The sequence below is a fragment of the Ornithorhynchus anatinus genome, chromosome 9, assembly GCF_004115215.2.
Source record: "Ornithorhynchus anatinus isolate Pmale09 chromosome 9, mOrnAna1.pri.v4, whole genome shotgun sequence".
Lineage (NCBI taxonomy): Eukaryota > Metazoa > Chordata > Mammalia > Monotremata > Ornithorhynchidae > Ornithorhynchus > Ornithorhynchus anatinus.
The window spans coordinates 17,411,099-17,432,295 of record NC_041736.1 but is presented as its reverse complement, the minus strand read 5'-3'; the positions used below and the strand labels follow the sequence as shown (position 1 = coordinate 17,432,295).

Here is a 21,197-nt window from a genome sequence, read left to right as displayed (position 1 = left end):
ACTGACTTCCTTTTTCAAGATTGTCATTTTCTTCGATTCTCCCGAATACTTACAAGATGGCAAAGAACTAGCTAATTTGCTTTTGGTTAGCAACCTTTCAGTTTTCAGAAAGGAGTCTACACTCAGATTTCTAGCCTTTTTGAGATTCTTTTCTCTGTTTAGTGTATTAACATATGCTATTAATAATAATAATAGTAATGATATTTAAGTGCTTACTATGTGCCAAGCATTGTTCTAAGTGCTGAGGTAGATACAAAGTTACAAGGTTGTCCCACTTGGGGCTCACAGTCTTAATCCCCATTTTACAGATGAGGTAACTGAGGTACCAAGGAGATAAGTGACTTGCCCAAAGTCACACAGCTGACAGGTGGTGGAGCCCAGATTAGAACCCACGACCTCTGACTCCCAAGCCCAGGATTTTTCCACTAAGCCACGCTTGCATAGTACTGGGTGCTAGTTAATTATGTACTCCACGGTTCTGGAAAATATTTGGCCTGGTGGCCTGGCATCCTGACTGACAATACCCTATTAACTAGGAAAAAAAGTCTGGCTACAACTGAAATGGTTTCTTTGGACAGTGATTGTGGATTAAAAAAAAATACCTAAAATTAAAATTTTTTTTTCAAAATAATCTATTAATATAAACAATATGTGTGGGTGGACTGAAATCATGGGTAGCAAGTCAATAAGCAAAAAAATTGAAATACATAAGAGTGGCCTAATGATTCCAAAGAAAAAACTTTGAGGGGGAAAAAGGGTGTTGATACATACTGTACATTTTTTTTTAAGTTTTAAATGATTACCTCATCTTTTAACCACTAACACATACAGATTTAAAAACGGGTTCTGTGTAAAATTGGGATACTACTACATAATACTAATTGCCTGTGTCCATTTCTTAGCTTATTTCCTTTGCTGTCAAAATCTGAAATCATGGGTGTTGGAAACTTTTTTTTTTTGCTTTCCATATGATTTCTTCATTCTCTTGCTTACATTCTGTTACATTTCAGATTTTGATGCATTTGTGGGAGACACTCCTAGACTAGACACCAGTGCTCACAAAGCAAAAGCTCAGCTTGCACTCAAAGTAAAACGTCAACCACCTTCTCGAACAAAACTGAAGGAATCCCTTGGAACAGGACAGCAGAGTATAAATCTGCAGGTACCAATTGTTTGAATGTAGGAATTTCTCAGTCATATTTTGAACTTTTATATGTTATACTTTAAGCGTGTATGTTGGATGCATATATTCATAAATCCTGTTGTCTGATGTTAGAATGGAAAATGTACAATGGCAGAATTGGAAATAGAAATCTTATCTCTTGTAATCTCAACTTTGTACCATTTCAGAAAAAAACAATAGAAATTAATGTATAAGGTTGGCCTTATCTACTACAATGTGGTGCTTGGCTAACCTTATAGAATAAGCAATGTATTCTAGTGCAGGATGTAATTTTTCTTGTATTTATGTAGTTTGTTTTTGTGGGGGTTTTTTTAGCAAAAACCCATTATCACTTTGGGAATTTTACCTTCACTAGAAAGCAGTGTGTAACTTCTTTTTCTTTGGCCTTTAGAAAATTAGAAACTGATACACTTTTTCCAAACTAAGTTTTTCAAGATTGTCATAGTATCTGTCCTTTTTCAAATTTTGGATTTGGCACATTGTGATAAAACTAAAGGTAGATGGTTTTGATTCCACTATAAGAATAAATAAATTTTGAATACATCAGGCTCAGTTATGCTGGAAGTAGTCTCCTCTCTTTTTGCCTTCCCAGTTCACTTAAAAATCATTAGTTATTGCATAATGGTAATTATAATGGTAATTAGCAATTAACTTTTGTTTTATTTAGAGATAGGGATATTTAATAGTATATTGATAACATTTTAAAGAATTTGAACAAATTTTAAAGAATTTGAACAAATTCTCATCTGGAAAACTTTACATGCAAGCAGAATAATTCTCAATTTTCTAGCTCTTAGCACTTAGTGGGTAGTATTTCCATTTTTGAATTGTGAAAATTTTATATTTGAATACAAAGATTTTGGGAAATGCAAATTACTTAAGCATTTCTGCATGCTGAATTATGATGTTGATAGCAAATAAAGTACAGGTAATTGAGAATTACTGGTAATCCCAAACCCCAACCTTCAACTAATACTCTGAATTATTTAAGAGTTAATAAGGGGTTAATTTCGAGGGAAAAGATACATTTGGAATATAAGCTTTATTCTTGTTAAAAAGACAATTTATGTTGTTTTAAATATAGGAATAATGGAATTGCCTGCAATTTTCAAAGTTCAAAGCACTTCTGTATATGCAATCTCTCTTATTCTCACTACCCATAAGAAGTTAAACCAGGTTCATTACATAAAAATGTCTATTATGACTTTCAGTAATTGGAAACAGGACTGGCTCATATATGATTGCTACACTTTCATAATTTCCATCTATTTGTTTGGATACCTGGATGTAATTATTCAAATTAGCTTTGCTGCAGGTAAATGATGTTCGGCTAATAAGGTTTTCCCTGCAGTTTTATTTGGGAAGTGTAGGAGTTGAGGCGCAGAGTAGTGCGATGAATCCTACCAAACCAATTATTCAGTGTTGGAGCTGGGTCTAGAACCCAGCTTGCTCTATTAGGCTGCCCTGCCTTCAAACCTGTTACATTTTTACTGCATTAGAAGTCAACTTTTTTATGGTAAAATTACAGAAACCACTGTTGTGGCAGTATAAGATTTATTAATTTGTTTTTTTCCATAAGAGTACATTTTTTGGAGTAATGGTAGTCAGGCTTTTTCATAATATGATGCCTTTTCATGACTTCTTTACAGGATGAAGATTTAGATGATACTACCCAGAATAATGAGTTTTGCATCACACAATCCAAGGTCTTAGAAGGAACAGAGAAGAGGTTAATTTTGCCACAACAGCCTGATGTAGACGATCAAAAAATTGAAAAGCCTGAGCAGGCAGGAAGTACAGATAGTCTGTTGGAGTGCAGCCCGTCTGTTTCTACCCACTCTTCGCCAGTACACAAGATAAACCAAGATAGCAGTAAGAACCCTACTCCTGGTGAAAGTGCAATTCAAAGCTCTTCTCCGGGAAATTCAAAGCTTAGAGAATCAAAAGGGAAAGGAAAAGAGACCAAAGGTAAGCCTATTTGCTTAACATTCACCTTGATTTAATTTGGTTTAAATTGCAAATATAATGATATGGGTTAAAGCAGCTTTGAAAATAAAATGGGATCATGTGCCCAGATCCCTGTGAGATAATTAGTAGCCCTAAAAAAGAAATTTCATAACACTTTTCTTGGAAAGCTAGGAATTTTGCGGGGGTTATAAGACAAGTCAAAAATTTTATCATTGAAAATGAAATCACTGTCAACCAATCAGTTTTATTGAGTGCTTACTGTGTGCAGAACACTAAACTAAGCACTTGGGATAGTACAAAATAAGGGTATACAATATAAGGTAGACGCATTCCCTGCCCACAGTGAGCTTACAGTCCGGACGGGGAGATAAAGGACTGTACCTAAACACTTGAAAGAATACAAGAGGTTTAGTGGACATGATCCTTTCCCTCAAGGAGTTTGCTGTCTAGCAGAGGAGAAAGGCATAAAATAAAGTAGGTAGTAGGAAGCAATAGAATGTAAGGACGCAGTAGAATATAAAGGTATATATGGGTACTCAAGTGTTTGTCACAAAGTGCTGAAGTGACTGTTGTTATTAGTGGGGAGATGAGATTCATCAGGGAAGACCTCTTGGAGGATACGGGATTTCAGAAAGGATGTAAAGATGGGGAGCATGCTGGTCTGCCAGATGTGAAGGGGAAAGTCTTGAAGGAGAAAATAATAATAATAATAATAATTTTGGTATTTAAGTGCCAAATTTAGTAATTAAGCACTTGGCATAATTGCTGGGGTAGTGCCAAGTGCTGGAGTAGGTACAAGATAATCCGGTCGGGCACAGTCCTCTATCCCACATTTGGCTCACAGTTTAATGGGGAGGAAGAACAGAAATTGAACAGAATTTTACAAGTAAGGAAACGTAGGCACAGGGAAGTTACTTGCAAAGTCAAACAGCAGGCATGAGGCAAACCTAAGAAGTACCCAAAATGCTCTGGTTCCCAGGGCTGTGCCTTTTTGACGAGACTACATGTTTACAATCTGTTAGGTGAAGAGTTAAGCTTGCTGGTGGCCTACCTTAAGCAAGAGTGATTGAACCTGTATTAACACACTTTTCTCTCTTGAAGGTGGTGAGGGGGTGGAGAGTGTGTCCTAAAAAGTGACTAAATTTTCAGCTCTAAAAACTTGTTGATCTCTCCTGCTTTTCAGTGAGAAGGCCTGGCCAGCTGGATCATCACATGACCCATGCTTACTTTCAGAAATGGTGAGGGAAGTGTGGCCTGGAGGCAGAAATAGAAGGGAAGAGAGAGATTAGAGCAGTGTAATTCTGATTTCCAGTCTGCAGTGGCTTGGGTGGAAGCTTCCAGCCAGCTGATCTTGGCTTATGGATGGTGTTTTACAACTCTACTTCACAGCACTTTTTGAGCATTAATCCCTGTGATTTTCAAGTCAAAGTCTTTGGCCAAGGGCAAGAGAAGGCCAAGAGAAGGGAAAGTCTCTGACCTAGAGCACTAACCATTAAAATGAGATATGGCAACTGGCACTGTGAACTTTCCTCCAAAGAGTTAAATTTGACAGGGCCAATTTTTAAATCATATCTACATTATGTCTGCATATATTTATGGCTGCTTTTTAAGATTTTAGCCCACATTCACTACTGTATTAGGTTTTTGTTTTTATTCTTCTTTTGTTCATGTGGAGCAAACAGCTGACAGGGTATTTGGTAATGAATAGGGCTATTTATTGAAAGGAAGGATTCTTTTGAATTTAATATAAAAGAATATGCTAAAAAAGTATAGAAAATAAAATACTGATAACAGTAATTATGCTAGCAGTAGTGCAGCCTCCAACATTAGGAGCCAGGTGCCCAATAAAATTGAAGCCAGAATGATTTCTTCCTAGACTCGATTTGTCAGTGACAGCTTAATGCAAAAGAGAATCACAATATATTCTGGAGCTAAATTACAATGCAACTTTAATGGAGCTCCTTCAAACTCTGGTTGCTGAATCTACAGTGGAAGTGGTGGGTTTCAAATTCATTTGAATATTGGGCAATGTAATGTTGTTAAGTAAATTCTTGATGCTTGCTGCCTGTCTAGCAATTGCCGTTTTGGTGTCACTGTTTAATACATCCTATATTACAGTTTTAAGTATTGAATATTCTTCAAGTTGTCTCTCTTTCTCCATCAATTTTTAGCCCCTCAAGGGCAGGGAGCATCATCTTTTACTATGTCTTTAGGTTCCCCAAGGGCCCTAGTTCAACTTTGCACAGAGTAGGTATTTAATAAACACTGTTGGATTCTGGCCTGGAGCCAATGGTGCCTACATAACTCCATGGGATTGCAGCTCCTGAGCATTGCTCCAACCCCTTTGGATCCCTATGTGGATTGGGGCAAAGGGAGGGCAGATAACCCTTACTCATGAAGCCACGGGGCAGGAGCTGAGAGTGTTACTGGGCACCCAGTGAGGACCCAGGAAAAGTTGGCATCCTTTCCCCAGCAGGGTCAAAAAATGGCATCTGCCTGTGGCCCTTCTCTGGCCCCTACCCAGAAACGTTTTGAGCTTTGGTGTGCTTTGGGGAACACTGAAACACAGTCTCTGACATTAAGTTGCTTACAATCTAATGGGGGAGACCAAGCATATGTAAATGAATAAATCCTCAGTGGTTAAAAGGCTGCAGAAGTTAAATAAAGCAACTAATATTGTTTTCTTCTTTCAAAACAAAACAAAAACACCTCTTCATTCTAATCTTGTCTCTGAGACAGTGACAGTCCTGATGGGACAGAGAAAAGTAATAGGTGTATACTGTATAACAAAGCTTTTGATTCCAGCCTATGCAGCTTACTTAACAACAGATAGGAAAAATATAATTTAGGCTAGGTGGTTGATTATTCTCAGTGCCAGAATGCCAGGCTGTGATATTCAAAGCTATTTTCCTGGCAAACCTAACTGCCTCAGGCCCATTCTCATGCCAGCAACTTCATAACAATCTTCTAAATGAAAAATACAAATAGCTGCATCCCAGAGGATGGTGATCTTCTGTCCTCAGTTTCTACTGAAGCAAAGCAAAAGGAAATTATTTTTAACTGTCATAAGATATTTTAATTTAAAGAAAAATGTCCATAATGTGAGGGGGAATGACTTTTCAAGGAGGGTTTTGCAATCAACGAAGGTTTGAGGGTCTCATTTTGAAATGGGTCAGATTCTCAGCTGTATGATGTGTTTAAAGGTTTTTCCAGAAGGTATGGGAAATGAGATATAATGTCTTTGACCTCTATGATTATTTTTTTGTACAGTGTATTAAAGAAACATCAGTGGTAAAAATGTTTCTCAGTGCCGGAGATGGATAAAAAATTTTATACTAGAGTGCATAAAATTGATTTTGGAGAACTTTTTTTGAAGTTTATGTTCTTTGATTTTGCATAAGCTAACCACAGTCGAATATAAATTTAAAATGGTCTGTGTTGTAAATAAATTTTAATATGAGACCCGTGTTGAAATGGCTTCAATCTCATGAAGCTTTCAGTTTACTCCTGGGAAAGGTCAGGACCCTGCTGAAGTCTCCCATTAGTTATTTGACATGAACTCAAAGAGAATTTCCAAGGTCAAGGCACCAGGAAATGATGGGATAATGTTCTGACCAGTATGAAGAGGGGTTATTTCAACATCCGTTGAAAGAAAATTGATTTTTAAATTTTTGCTGGATTGTATATACTAGGTTTATTAAACCGCAAAGCAACAAAAATTATTTTAAGAGAAAAATCTAGATAGATTATATATAGATTATCTACAGCTCTTTCTGAGGGCAGAAAGAGTCACTAAATATTTCTAAAACGCATTTCACAATCTGAAAATCAGTTTATAAACCAAAGCAGAATTTACCAAGCTCCTCATCTCTCTCTGTGATGTTTATATTTGTATTATGAAGTTGCTTTAAAATGCTAGACTGAATTTGAAGAGTTGATTAGATGTATAAGTCCTCTCTCTCTGAAACATTATTGATTTCAGAGGAAATGTAGTTTTTTCAGAGGACTTACGGATTTTTCCCTTGAGTGCTTTAATGTTAATTCAGTTAATGAAAACAAAGGAAGGTAGGCCAGTAGCAAGAGAGTCTTCGAACGATTTACCTGTCTTTTTTTTTTTTTAATTCCCCCTCTTTCATATTTGAGTCTAAATTATTTTATCAGTTGGTACAATTTATCTAGAAGATGTATAGAAGGAGAGGGTAATTGTTTAAGGGTAAGATATGACTTTACAATCTGAAACCAGGATGAAGAAGTGGTGTTTTAGAAGGAGGTTTTTTTTTTGTTTGTTTTTTGGTTTTTTGTTGTCACTTGTTTGGTTCTGTTTTACATCATATTACTAGAGCAGCTTTGAAGGAAACTTGAGCAGCGTTGCAGTGTCTGTTTCCCCGTTTTAGACTGTGAGTCTGTTGTTGGGCAGGGATTGCCTCTGTTGCTGAATTGTACATTCCAAGAGCTTAATACAGTGCTCTGCACACAGTAAGTGCTCAATAAATAAAATTGAATGAATGAACCAGTGGGCCCAAATGCTATTGCTAGTTGGGTAAATACCTAAAACAAAATTTCCTGTTGTCATTAGTTTATTTCCAAGAGCCCTGGTAGTACGTGGGACAACCTGATTCCCCTGTGTCTACCCCAGCGCTTAGAACAGTGCTCGGCACATAGTAAGCGCTTAACAAATACCAACATTATTATTATTATTAATTTCATACTGCTTTATTATTATTATTATTAAGTGTTCCAAATTATTCTAGCAGAGGTTTGCTTTTTCTGAATTTCAAAGTATTTTGGTGAATGGAGATGCTGTTTGTTTTCAGGTTATTTTTCTTATCTGCCTTACTATCATCAATTTCTAGGGTCTAACAGCCAAATTTAGCTGATTATCTCTTGTTATTTGTATAAGCAAAGTCTCACAATATGGAAATAAGAGTGTGTGGATAGAATGCAATTGAAGAATTAGAAAATGTCTTGTGACATCATGTGTCTGTATGAATACAGTATAATGTGGAGTCAAAAGCTATAGCTGTGCAATTGTACAGCTTCAGTCACAGGGCGAATATTGTAACTTGAGTTTTTCTCACTGTGGGAGCCTGTCAGATTGCAGTACTCATGATATGGGAGAACTGGGTTTACTTTGTGTTACTTTTGTTACCCAGCTGTAATTGTCTACTTTCATTTTATAAAAATGTAATCCTTATCATTCACAAGATGTTTACAATTTATTGAATAGAGGAACTTTGTTCTGCGACTAGGATTTTGAATGTCAGGCAAGAATATAGAATTAGAAGTAGATAGGATGGGGATTGTTAAGGATTTATGTTATTTAACCTGGCTCCTTAACCTTGTGAAAAATTGTGTTTAAACGCCCCCCTAAATAAAGTGATTTTTAAAATATTAAGTTTTTCATCACCTTTTCACTGACAAGGTGAATTTAAGTAGACTTTAAAAATCCATCCCAATTCTGGCATTCTTTATTTGGCAGATGGCTTCCAACCCATATCTGGCTCCAAGGGGTAGAGTGAATTTAGAGTGGGTGAGCTAGCTTCACACTGTTAGAATCCAGCAAGATATTTTCCTCATTGGATGAGATTTGGGGCCATAGGGCTGCATAAACATAAACAAAACCCAGTATCAGCCATCCTGTGTTTAAAGCTAGTAAAGGAAGATATGGAAGTAGGAATTCATTCCAAGACTTACTTGAAAGTTCAGTGGCTATAACTAAACCAAATAAGATCAAAATCAGGATTTAATGTCATAGGGAAGACTGTAACAGAGGTGAAAATGTAGATGAGGTTTGCAAGATGGTATTTACAGCTCTCAAAGATTAAAGATGGTCAGCCAAGTTGCAGGTTTGACTCCCAAGCTAGGTGGTGGTGCCAGGTGCTGCCTGAGAGCTGTGCTTACAGGAAAGCTGAGAAACAGGGTTTTTTACATTAAAGTGCTTATGTTCATAATGCTTATGGTCATAACCAAATTAACCCACTCTGACTTCCTGCTTTACCTCAGGTAGAGCTTGGCTAGGGAGAAATATATTGTCACATGCAGATTATTCTGCCTGGAACTCAGTGACAAAAGGCAAGCATGCAACACAGTTCCCAACCATCTGCAAAATGAAAAACTTTCTCCAGCTCCTCCCTACCAATAGAATCCCCAAGGAGGTGGAGTTTTTCATCCTTTGGACCAAAAGCCGGTCCAGAATATCCCAAATTAGCCTGTGGGAAGAGTCTGGCTAGAGCCAGCCTGTGACCTTGCCATCTAACTCCCACATTTTCATCATGGCTCGAAGATGGGGGAAGGGTTATGGGGAGGGGAGGCATGGGTTCTCACTACCCTGGTGCCACACCTATGGGAGCAGTAGTACTCTGGGGGTGCTGCTGTCTCCCATGGAATTAGCTCTCCTGGATGTAAGTCTTTATAATTATAAGGGTTGAATGTCATGCAGATGCACATATAACTGCCCTTTGAATTTTTCTTTCTAGATGAAAAGAAAAATGAAGATAAAATTGAAACAAATGAAGGCACATCATCAGGAAAGTCCAAAAGAAGATTTCCAGATTTTGGGTAAGAATAATGTCTTGTGTTAGTTTTGCTAATAATAAAAATATTTCATCATACAATATGGCTTTTCTCCTCTCCTTCTATTTGGATCCCTTTCTTTTATCTTATCTCTTGTCTCATGGAGACATCTTAGTCACACAGGAATTCATCTAAGTACAAATTGGCCTCTATTGTGACATCTTTAAAAATTAGGCAAGAGCAAGCAAATAACTATGCAGCCTCCACAACCCAGAGCAAAAAGCAGTAATCTAGGGAAATGGGGATCGTGGAAACAATTTCCCTAACTCTGTGTAGGGTTACCTTTTAAGATACAGAAGTGAAATGAAAGTAATTCCTGTAAGTAAAAGTCTATGCATTTAAAAAAAAATTCCTTGCTACATTCTTAAGCCATTTAGGAGTCTTGAAGTTACTGTTTCTTGCATAGTGGGGTTATGGAACTTGTATAAAAATGTATTACATTTACCTCTCTTTATTCCAGAGGCTTACGGAAATCTGGAGGCAGAGGGAAGAAACAAGAAAAGGAAAATCAAAGAGCATCTCTAGAGAGCCGGTATTTTTATCTTTAGTTTTACCTCTCACCTCAAAGGAGTTTATAGTCTAGTGGGGGGACATTTATGTAGATGTCATGCAACGTCAACTCAATTTTTGTTTGGTAATAGTCTCTAAGTGTATTTCTGCATCATACTTTACCCCTTTTCAGAGGTTCACGAGAAATGTTGGATGATTCTGGCAATAATCTTTCTGCATCAGATTCCGATTCTCCAGTTCCTACTTGCATGCCTTTCTCCTGGTTTGGAGACAGCCATAAAGAATCACAGAATGCAAGCAGTAATCTACATTTTGCTCAGAGTGGACAAGATACTGCTTCTGAACAGGGCCAAGAAAAAATCAGAAACAAGGTAAACTTCCATTGTGGTGAGGCATTATTTTCAACATGAAGGCTCAGGATGTGCTTTTTTTTTTCATTCTCATCAACACTCTTTTAAATATTTTGAAATCAGAGTTGAAAAATAATTCAGGTCACTAAAAGCCATTGGTGTGTTTAAAAAAAACAAAACCAAAACCTTTTTGCCACTTGAAAAAAAAGTTAAAATATGGTTAAAATTTGAGGTTTTGTCTAAATTTCCTTAATACCTACAAGCTATACCATGCAACAGAAAGATTTATATAATTTGATATTAAGCAATTTTGAAAAAGATTAAAGCAAGGGTTTCAGAACAGTTTGTGGTAACATTTTTGTGCACTGGTTCTAATGAAACCAAAAATTGAATTCATTTTGATATTCTGCTGATGCAGAAGAAGACACTCTTCAAGATGTTTTGCAACAAAAGTATAGGCATGCCCTTTAAGGATCTGCTTGTGCTAGGGGTTATTAACTTCTACTACTCCTAAAATTTAATAATACAAATTTTTATCTTCTTTAGGAAAGTGTCTTAGAATTATCCTACTTAACTATCGAAATGACATGTTTTTTGATAAGAATAAGAAGTTTGGAGACAGTTGTAAGTACCTGGGGGAGAGAATGCAGTCAGAATGCTTTCCCTGAAAACTCAGGGAAACAAGGTACCTAAGCTGTAAAAAAAAAAAAAAAAAAAAAAAAAAGGCATTCTTTAGAGAGCAAGTGTAAAGGGGTTGATTGTTTTTTTTTTAATCTTCCAAGTACTACATTAAAGTCCTTGCAATAGCTATATGATAAAGTTAGGTAAATGTTCTTCTTGAAGATGGAAAGATAAACTGAAAGAAGAAAATATGTGTGCCAGGTGGAGTTATACTCTCCCTATAACTCTTTTTTTCCCCCCATGCTCTGTCCATACTTAGGTGATTTGACAGATAGTCACCTAGACTTAGTATCTCTCTGAGGTATAACTTTTATATATCTTGAGAAGTGTGGTCTAATGGATAGAGCATGGGCCTCGGAGTGAGAAGGACTTGGGTTCTAATCTCAGCTCTGCCACTCACCATCTGTGTGACCTTGAGCAAGTCACTTCACAGATACTTCATCTGTAAAATGGGGATTAAGACTCTGAGCCCCCTGTGGGACGTGGACTGTGTCCAACGTGATTATCTTGTGTCTACCCCGCACTTAGAACAGCACCTGGAAAATAGTAAGCGTTTAACAAATACCATTAAAAAAGAACTTATAGTTCAAACAGTGATGTAAATATAAAACTGGGACTCCCGCCAAAGCCCAAAAAAAGGATACCATTATGAAATTTCCATTCCTCTGAGATTGCATACCCAATTTCTAGCACCAGAGTTCTGATGTCCCAGCTGTGATAGTAAGGTGCCACACAAAAATCACTCAGGCACTCTTCAGATAAAAACAGATATCAGTATTTGTTAGAGGTTTCAACAGTAATTTAATTACAGAATTTTAAACAAGATCCCTGCTTTTCCCCGGTTCAATACTTGGTCCTAACTTACTGCCCCTTTGGAGCCACTATGATCATTCTCTTAACAGCTCTTCTGAGGGCACACAGATCTTTCTCTAGCAGTCCATCTTTAAACTTCCTGCTGAGCACTCGCTCCACATACCCATTCTCTTTGGATGCCTTACCTTCCCCTTCTCCCAGCTCTGGGGTTTCATCTCACTTTTCTAGCCTCCTTGTCCCAAACGTCTCTAGTTATTGGTTGTGTTTCCACTGATATCACTAGGTGATTAACATCCCTTGCCAAAGAACTCAGAACCCAGGAGGGGCCCTGGGAGTTGTTTCTGTTATAGAAATGTCTAGGTCTTTTATTTGTTAAGCACTTACAATATGCCAGGCACTGTATTAAGCTAATCATTTTGGACAGAGTCCATGTCCCACATGGGGCTCACTTTATTAAACCCCAATTTACAGATGAGGTAATTGGGCAACTCATCTCACTTATCTGTGTCTCAAAGTCTCATAGACAATTGGCAGAGCTGGGATTAGAACCCAGATCCTTCTGAGTTTCAAGCCTGTGCTCTATTCAGTAGGTCAGAGGGCTTCTCTGTCTTCCCCCGTCTTCCCCTGTTACACATTTTGCCCAGCTAGCCTGATGGCCCATCACATCGCCTATTAGAGGAGAGGATAAAGGAGGGCCTTTTAATTGCTAGTTCTCTCATCTCTTCCTAACCCCACGATTCTCCCGATTTATCCTCTGTCTCCCTTATCGCAGAGCATGTTATCATAAGAGCATTCTACAGAAAGCACCTGGTAAGGAAAAATGCCTGTGGACTGCTCTGGTGAATTTTCTTTCCCCAGTTCCATGTATTTTTACCATCACTGCAGTTATGACAACCCTTCCCATAAGTGAAAATAATCTGTGCTCACTATTGTAACCAAATTAGGATCTGGAGAGAGATCCTGGTTTTACTAATGAAGACATGGCTATTCTAGGATCTGAGTTAAGCCCACTTTAGGGCATCTGGACTTATAAAACCAAAGATAATTTGCATTTGTGGGAGTTATTCATTAGGATTACTGAAAAATAGTTTTCTCACATAGTCATTCTTATTTGCCTTACAGTGTTTGGTGTCATGTGAATGCTTAAAAAGTGCTAATTGATAATGACTTGTCTAAAGCCACAGAGAAAGTCGGAGCTGAGAATCCGCTTAAGTTTTTTGAGGGTTCGGCTTCTGTCCTTTTGGTTGTGATCCATTTTGGCACTAGAGTTACAGGATGATTGAAAAATAAGTTCCTATATTTACCAGGAGATTCCTCAGATTTTTGGAATTTTTATTTAAATATTGTAAAATGGATAAAAGTATGTAACGTCCTTTTTGGAGAGGCACAGAGTGATTCAGTTGAGGATCACTTGGTACCTCCATGTTGAAAATAAAGCAAAAATTTCAAAATGATATGAAATTTTTTGAAAATGAAAAATGCAAAAATATTTTTAAAATACAGTAAAGTTTTTTTATCTGTCATTTGGATTAATCTCTGATTCTGATTGCATCTACAGTGTGTTGGAAAATTGTCTTTATAAAAGAAACAAATGTATAAATTTATATTTTTATATTTTACTTAATATTAGTGTATTCTAGGTTAATCGAGTCATAGTTCAGGTTATTAAATCACATCTTTTTAAGTAGTAAACTATATCAAGACAGGAGAAAGCAAATTTAAATTTTACTGGAGGGCAAAATACTGTTGAAACCAAGTGAAAGAGAGCATAATCCATTTTGATTTTTCTACGTTTCATGAAGGGAAAAATTATGGGAAATGAGGCAGTTAGAAGATGGCATTTCCCCTAAATGGGTTGGAAAAAGAATATCAAATTGTAGTGTTGTTTATAAGAAATACAGAAAGTAGAATTCTGAGAGTGTGCCAAGAATTGCCTGATTGTCAGCTGTTGGCAAGGAATTGTAAACTTAAAACTGAATTCTTTCAACAGGAGTAACACTATTTTTGTGTCTGAGATTCGTTTCATAGAGCTTACTTTTCATTTACCTAGAGAATTACAGCTGCTTTCCTGGGTCTAGAGAGAACCCAGGTCTCTCAAGAAAAAAAAAAAGCAAAAAACACCCCTCCCAAAAACTCTATACTTCTGTTCTAATCTTTAAAAAGTGATAGGCATTCGTTCAATCCAAAGAAAAATAATATTACCAAAATGTTAAATATTCTTGCCTAGAAATAGGTCCACTACTGAAACATAAGTAACTGCGACATAATCACAGTAGAAAAGTCATGATCCCCGGGGGCTGAAACTCAGCTACGATATTAGTTGACCTACACACTTGTCCACACCTTACTCTTAAGGTAGAATCTGGAGAATGGTTTCATTGTTTTAGAACTTTTCATGTCACTGACAGATGTGAATTTACTCACATGGGATTTACTAGCCACTGGGAATACTCACACAATTATGCATTTCTCCAGTCTCCCCTCGCCAAATTATAAAGCACTACAAAACACAAGCATTCATTCTAACCCCGAACTGACCTCACATGGCTTAGTTTGCAGCTCATAAGTTATAATGATCTTCTATAATTACAGCCTTTTTAGCGAAACGGCATTTTCTTAAAAATCCCATGATTTTTATTCTGCTGTCCACAGGCAAAAAGCTTGAGTTAAATGCAAGTTTGAATAACAATGTTTTGTTTCAAACTTTTGTAAAGTATTTTACAAATAGAATTCAGCGATGCAGAAGGCAATTGAATCATTCTTTAATTACCCAGACCTTTGCTTTCCCCTCCATTTTACTGACTACCTTTTAACTAATTGGTGATTTTTTTTTTAAAGGCTTTCAAACCCAGAATAAGAATGAATAAGGAAAAGAATAGTGTGTGTAGTTGTTACTAGCTCTATTAAGCTTTGGTGGTATAGCTAGTAAAACTGTAAACTAGTTGTGGGCAGGGAACTTGTACTCTCCCAAGCGCTTAGTACTGTGCTCTGTACACTGTAAGCGCTCAATAGATATGATTGTACATAACTGTAATTTAATATCTGTCTCCCCATCTAGGCTGTAAAGTCACTGTGGGCAAGGAATTTGTCTTCCAACTCTGTTTTATCATACTCTTCCAAGTATTTAGTACAGTGCTCTGCATATACTAAGCACTCAATAAATACTATTGGTTGATTGATTTCAGATATGACAAATACCAGGATGAGGGTGGTGATAGTTTGGAAGGGGCCTGTTTAGTAGATGTTGTGAAGGAAGACACAACACAGGTGTTGGTGTCTGACTGAATATGCAGATTGAGAGAGGAGAGGATCTTTCAAGATCATCATCTTCAACAAAGTTGGTAGACATGTTCCCTGCCCACAGTGAGCTTATAGTCTAGGAGAGACAGACATTAATAAACTTGTAATTTATATTAATTTGAAAATATGAACATAAGTGCTGTGGGGTTGAGGGTGGGGTAGTTATCAAATGCCCAGAGGTAACAGATCCAAGTATAAATGCCTTCCCAGTGCCTACTTGTTGCTGATACGAGAAAAAGAAACCTATTCTCAATTTAAGGCCATTTCTTCCTTATGAGTTTATTCCAAAGTAGAAAAACTTGCAAAATTTTTAACAGCTTATCATTCTACTTTTTGAAACATAAAATATGTAATTCCTGCTCTTAAGGGTTTTAAAATCTTAAATTGAAATGTTCTTTTAAAATATATTGGTTTCTAAAGTATGTGCACCGAATATTAAATGAAATTATTGGAGAAGTCAAGTATAATTGCCTTATGTATGGGATATTTAAAACAAGGAAGTGGAATAGAATGCTAATTTATAAATCATTTAGTGTGGCATCATCCACCCTAATCTAGGATCAAAAAGTTATAAAAGATTTCTGAGGATGACTTTGTGATCTTCAAAATGAGAAATTTTATAATTGCCCAGATGGGAATATTTCAGGGTATTGCTAACTTTTAATTTACTAGGATTTATCTGAATAGTAAAATACGGTATATCAAGTTTTTTTAAAGTAGTTTTAGGAGGAATGTGGTTTATTTTTACCCAGTCACCCTAATCTCAAGTTACTGATTGCCAATATCAGAGAAATATATCTCAATATGCAATAACTGTCTCAGTTATAAACAGGGTTGGATTAAAAAGAAATTTATAAATTCTACTGGTAGTATAGTACATTTGGATTTTAACATCATATATTTATGTGATTCTTGTGTTTCTGCCCTGGAGTTCTGGGGTTTCTCCAATGGTCTATTGTTACAAGGGGGATCGGTTAATAAAACATTATTTCCACTTGTTTGCAGAGTAGAGTTATCATAGATGACTCATACCATATCAGGCCAAGTTGTGAACTGTCAGGGTTAGTGACAGAACCAAATCTGTCAGGGCGTTCACACACTTTAACCTTCTCTTCAAATGAGGTGAGTTTCCAAGTGTGTATGTCGTCTTGTTGATATCACTCTTTTTGCATTTTGTCTAGTGCTGATCAGAGTGGTGTATGGCATGTGTTTGTGCTTTATAGTCACTCTTAGTTCTCAACCAATAACACCTTTTGTAACCATTTTAATATCGGTGTGAACCTTTCAGTGGTTTCTAGCCTTTTGTGTGCTATTGTCTTCATGCCATTGCTTATGCTTGTGGTGAGTCTCCTTAACAAAGAAGTTTCATTTGAGATTCTCATGTTCAAAAATCATTCCGTTATACATTAGATTAATGAAAATCTAACATTAATCTTATAATGGAAATATCATAAGACAAAATGAGTTTTAACCCTCTCCACCTTTAGAATGAAACCCATTCACTATTACGTTAATAGTTTTTTTGAATGAGTGCAATAAAAAGGTAAAACAAATGAAGGCAGGAGTCATAAATCAAGAAAAATCCACACATTTGATATTTATTTTCAGTTGGAGTTACTAAAGTCTAGTAGTCCAGTTTTTGCTGAAAGAAAAATGGGTAAAATCTTGAAGATGATATTCTTTATGGTGAAATCAAATATTAAAACTTAAGTAACACTAACCAGAAGATTTCACTAAAAACTCCATTGTACTATGCATATGAAAGAACATTAGTCTTGCATTAGGAATTAATTCAACATGTTTTCAGATTTAATTGTTCAGTACTTCTGAGTTCATGGTTTTTGACTTTTAACAAATCTAAAAATACTTCAGCAAGTTCATGGATTTTTTTTAAAAAAACCACAGATTCTGATTAATAGGTTAATAGGTCCAGGTGCTGTACAAATGAAAAAATATATATTTGCTTACTATTTTTATAGAAATTATATGATAAATGTGATTCTTATGTTTAACTTTTATTAAGTTGTATAGACTGTTGTATTTATAAACACTTATTTTGCCATTGTTTTGGGTAGAATGAATTTGGGATATGATAGAAAACCAAGTTACTGTTTATTTAGATACATAGCTGTAATAAGATTTTTCACTTGATATCCACATATTCTTAAATAGTTTTGGATACATAACTACTACTTGTTTAACATTGCAGTTTCATTCTTAAAAAATGAACTTAAGTAAAATAATGCTAAAGAAATGTAATTAATGTAAATTGGGGAGGAGGATATAGGGCAGAGGTTTCAGGGAAAAGATATCTGTATGTGTGTATAAATTTGGTATATTCACACCCCAGTCTCCTATAAAGCAGATATTGCGATTAGCAAAACCTTGGCCTTAAATTAATTTGCATTGCAGTGCTCACCCCTGCCCTACAGTATTGCATACACATATGTACAGCTATTTCTTCCCACACTGTCTCTTGCTGTGTCCTAACAAGCTTGCATTGTCGGAAGAATGTTTCCTAATTTCCTAGTAGTGTTCCACCTGAAACCTTTAGTGAAAATTCCCATTTGGGCAGGACTTTATATGTGCCTCTATATGCTCATACCTATCAATATATACACCCACATTGATTTAAGCCACATTATACATCAGTGTTGATTTTGAAGATTAGTTGAAGTGGTGGAACCAGAAGACGGACAACAATTTATTTGTACCCCCAGCATATTATTTTCCTGATTTTTCCTCCTGCTACAGACACTGTAAGACACTTCACTCTCACTTGCTAGGTATTTTGACTTGTACTAGATGATAATTATAGTTGAAAATATTTAGGAAAATTTGTACTGAACACTGACCCAAAAAGAACAATGACTGCCTTGCAGAAGCCTGTGTTGCGTGATTTGTCACAGTGCCTGTGACCACAATATTGGAATAAAACATAGCTATAAGCAAGCATGATCCCTAATATATCAGCAATTTAATAATGAAACAATATTAGCTGGGATTACTTTAAAGGAGGGGAAGCTGCACTAAGGACATTTGGTACCTCTGGGCATGTAGGATTAGACTCCCATTGTTAAGGGAATTAAGTGTGTATTAGTGTGAGTCCTGTTTGGAGTTGAGTAGTCTTGGCTCCCTTATGATTCCTGTGGCCTCCTAATCTGTTTTGCCCTACTTGTTGCAATTCTGTTTTGCTGAACTCTGTTTAAAATGTCTTTCATTATGTTTCACTTGTGGTCTGATGGGACCATTACTAACTTATAGTCTTATATTATTTTCTTAAACTGGGAATAATACCTGCATTGTGGTTAGATGTCGAGCTAGTTCTTGGGAGCATTGCCATTCCATAGTGATTCCTCTAGGTGAAGTATGTCCAGTTCTAGAGGAATCCTTGTCCTGGATTCCCAGAGTCCTCAACAGTTACATCTTCATCTATATTAATCTCTTCAAAATTATGTTAAAATTCTATATAGAGTGACAAGATAAATGTGTTGCTTTCTCTTAAAGTTTCTAAACCATTGGTCTCTATAAATGTGTTGTATTTTTTTCTCTTAAAGTTTCTAAACCACTGGTTTACAAAGGCCAGGAGTTACACATTGGTCCTCCATGATTCCGTTGGAAGAGAAGGTTCAGATCCAGAATAGGCCTCCTTGGGTTGGGGTGTGATTGGTCTAGAATAGGTATTGTAGTGACTATTCAAAATAATAAAAAAGGCTGATTTATTGTCTTTGGGGAAGGAAGAAAGGAAACATTACTCTGAAGGGGTGAAGAAAGTGAGGGCAGGGATTTCACTGTTTGTTATTATTATTGTACTTTTCCATGCGCTTAGTACAGTGCTCTGCACATAGCGCTCAATAAATATGATTAAATGAAAGGTAAAAAAGCAAAATCTTGATAGCAAGTGTCTAGAATTTTGTCAGAAATTAATAGTGAGGGTAGAAATTGCTCAGTGGAACAGGATGAATGAAAGGGTATGATTTTTAAATAGTAGTATATTTCCACGAGATTGGATCTTGTTTATCAGTTACTGGAAATATCACATAAGCATTTTATACAATGCCACACAAGACACATGAATACTGAAAATGTTCTTCTAGTGTTCTAAGCAGGTTTGAAGTGTGTGTTTGCAAACATTCTTGAGTTATAGTGGTTATCCTCTGCTTATTAAAATGGTGTACCTGCTAGGACATTTAAAAATGAAGTTAACTGCTCATCTCACAGGTGTGCCCCTTGGGTTGGGGATATTATGCAGGTATTAATGCTGGTTAAATACTTGGTACTGATTTAACAGTTAAGGTAAAAATAAAAAACAAAGCCTTTTGATGTGGTGGGTGTCACTCTTCTAAGTACAAATTACCTTTTGTTTCACATACTCCCCTAATGATCTGCACAAATGCAAAGGTGAAGTGGTGCAGATGACAGAAAATAATAGAAAGCCGCTCTATTTTCAGTAGATAGCCTAGACAGTATTCTTGGTGGAAGGAAGATTGAATGGAGCCTACTGGCAACTGTTTTTTTGTGGTGGAGTGTAGATACTGTACAAGGGAGGGTGATAGAGGAGAAAGCAAGTATGTTGCCACAAGTTCTCCATAGGCAATCCACAAAGGGATACTCCCCTGGGGGAAGGGGCAAATTGGAGAAATTTCCATTCTCAGCAAATTGGCGTGCATGGATTTTTTTGTTTCCAGGTATTAAAGGGTGTGATGTTGTCCAAAAGCTCTCATTATCCAAGACACTATTAACAAGAAATCAGATTAACCCGAATTTGCAAATACTAGAGCTACAAAGTAAATTTTTAAATGCATCTTGAATACCATAATGGATATGGTTACATTTCAGTTTTCAAATGTGCAGCTATGTTACTATTTGCTGTGTTCTAAAACCTAAATGAGAAATGTTCTAACTGGAGTGCTTCACCCAGGAGGAAAAATAGCTAGTAGAACAATTCCTAAATGTCCAACAAATGCTAATCCAGGTTCTTTCTTTTTAATTGTTTTTCTGTGAACCAGCAGACCCCTGATATAAATATGCCCACTGAGGGATAAAACAGGGCTTTTGTCTATTGAGGCCAATTGGGGTTTATAGAGTATAAATTCCTTGAGGGCAGGAATCAATGTCTACCAACTCTACTGTGTTGTTATATTCTCCCAAGTGCTTAGTACAGTGCTCTGCTCATAGTAAGCACTCAAGAAATATTAATGATTAATAGATGTTAGTGGTAGTATTGGTTGCCATAGTTCTACTCAAGTTATTAGTAGCCATTAATTTTTCAGTTACCATTTTCTTCTCTTTGGCAAAATTCAGTTTTTTAAAGGCTTTGATATTTGAGTCCTTTGCTCTATTGAAATTAACATTGAATAGATTTCATCTTGTAAAGATTGTAAATGTTGAAGTTTTGCTATGAAATACATTGTTTTAAAAATGTTGAGATCTATTAAGTGGTAATATTTTTTACAATACACTACTGGACATTTTAAAACAGTAGCACAGAAACTTCATTTATTTGTGCTTTGAAAACCTTCTGATGCAATCTGCAGGAAGTCTTCCAGGGATCGAATTAAACACCAAATTGCTGTGTATCCTTTGGGTATTAAGATAGATAGATTTATAATCTAGGGTTTGAATTGGGGTTATTAATTTGGTCTAAAACATGTGGTCTGGACCACTAGAATATTAATTTTCTGTTTCTGCAAGGAGAAAGAAGATGCAACAACTACGATGCCCTCAAAAGTTGATTACCTCTACTGCATCGTAGCATCATATTTGAGTGTTTGTAAATTAATAGGAATAGGAAAATTGAGCTCTTAATCCAGAAATAT

At 36.3% G+C, this 21,197-nt stretch overlaps 1 protein-coding gene across 1 annotated transcript in view; it reads left to right on the top strand.

Annotated features, from left to right (window-relative positions):
* LOC100077772 (neurabin-1-like) overlaps window positions 1–21,197 on the top strand; it is a 66,977-nt gene that overhangs the window by 38,775 nt on the left and 7,005 nt on the right. Inside the window, 6 exon segments of the mRNA XM_007671232.3 lie at window positions 1,011–1,162; window positions 2,833–3,151; window positions 9,628–9,709; window positions 10,185–10,256; window positions 10,407–10,605; window positions 16,384–16,500. Coding sequence (XP_007669422.2) covers window positions 1,011–1,162; window positions 2,833–3,151; window positions 9,628–9,709; window positions 10,185–10,256; window positions 10,407–10,605; window positions 16,384–16,500 — 941 coding nt within the window.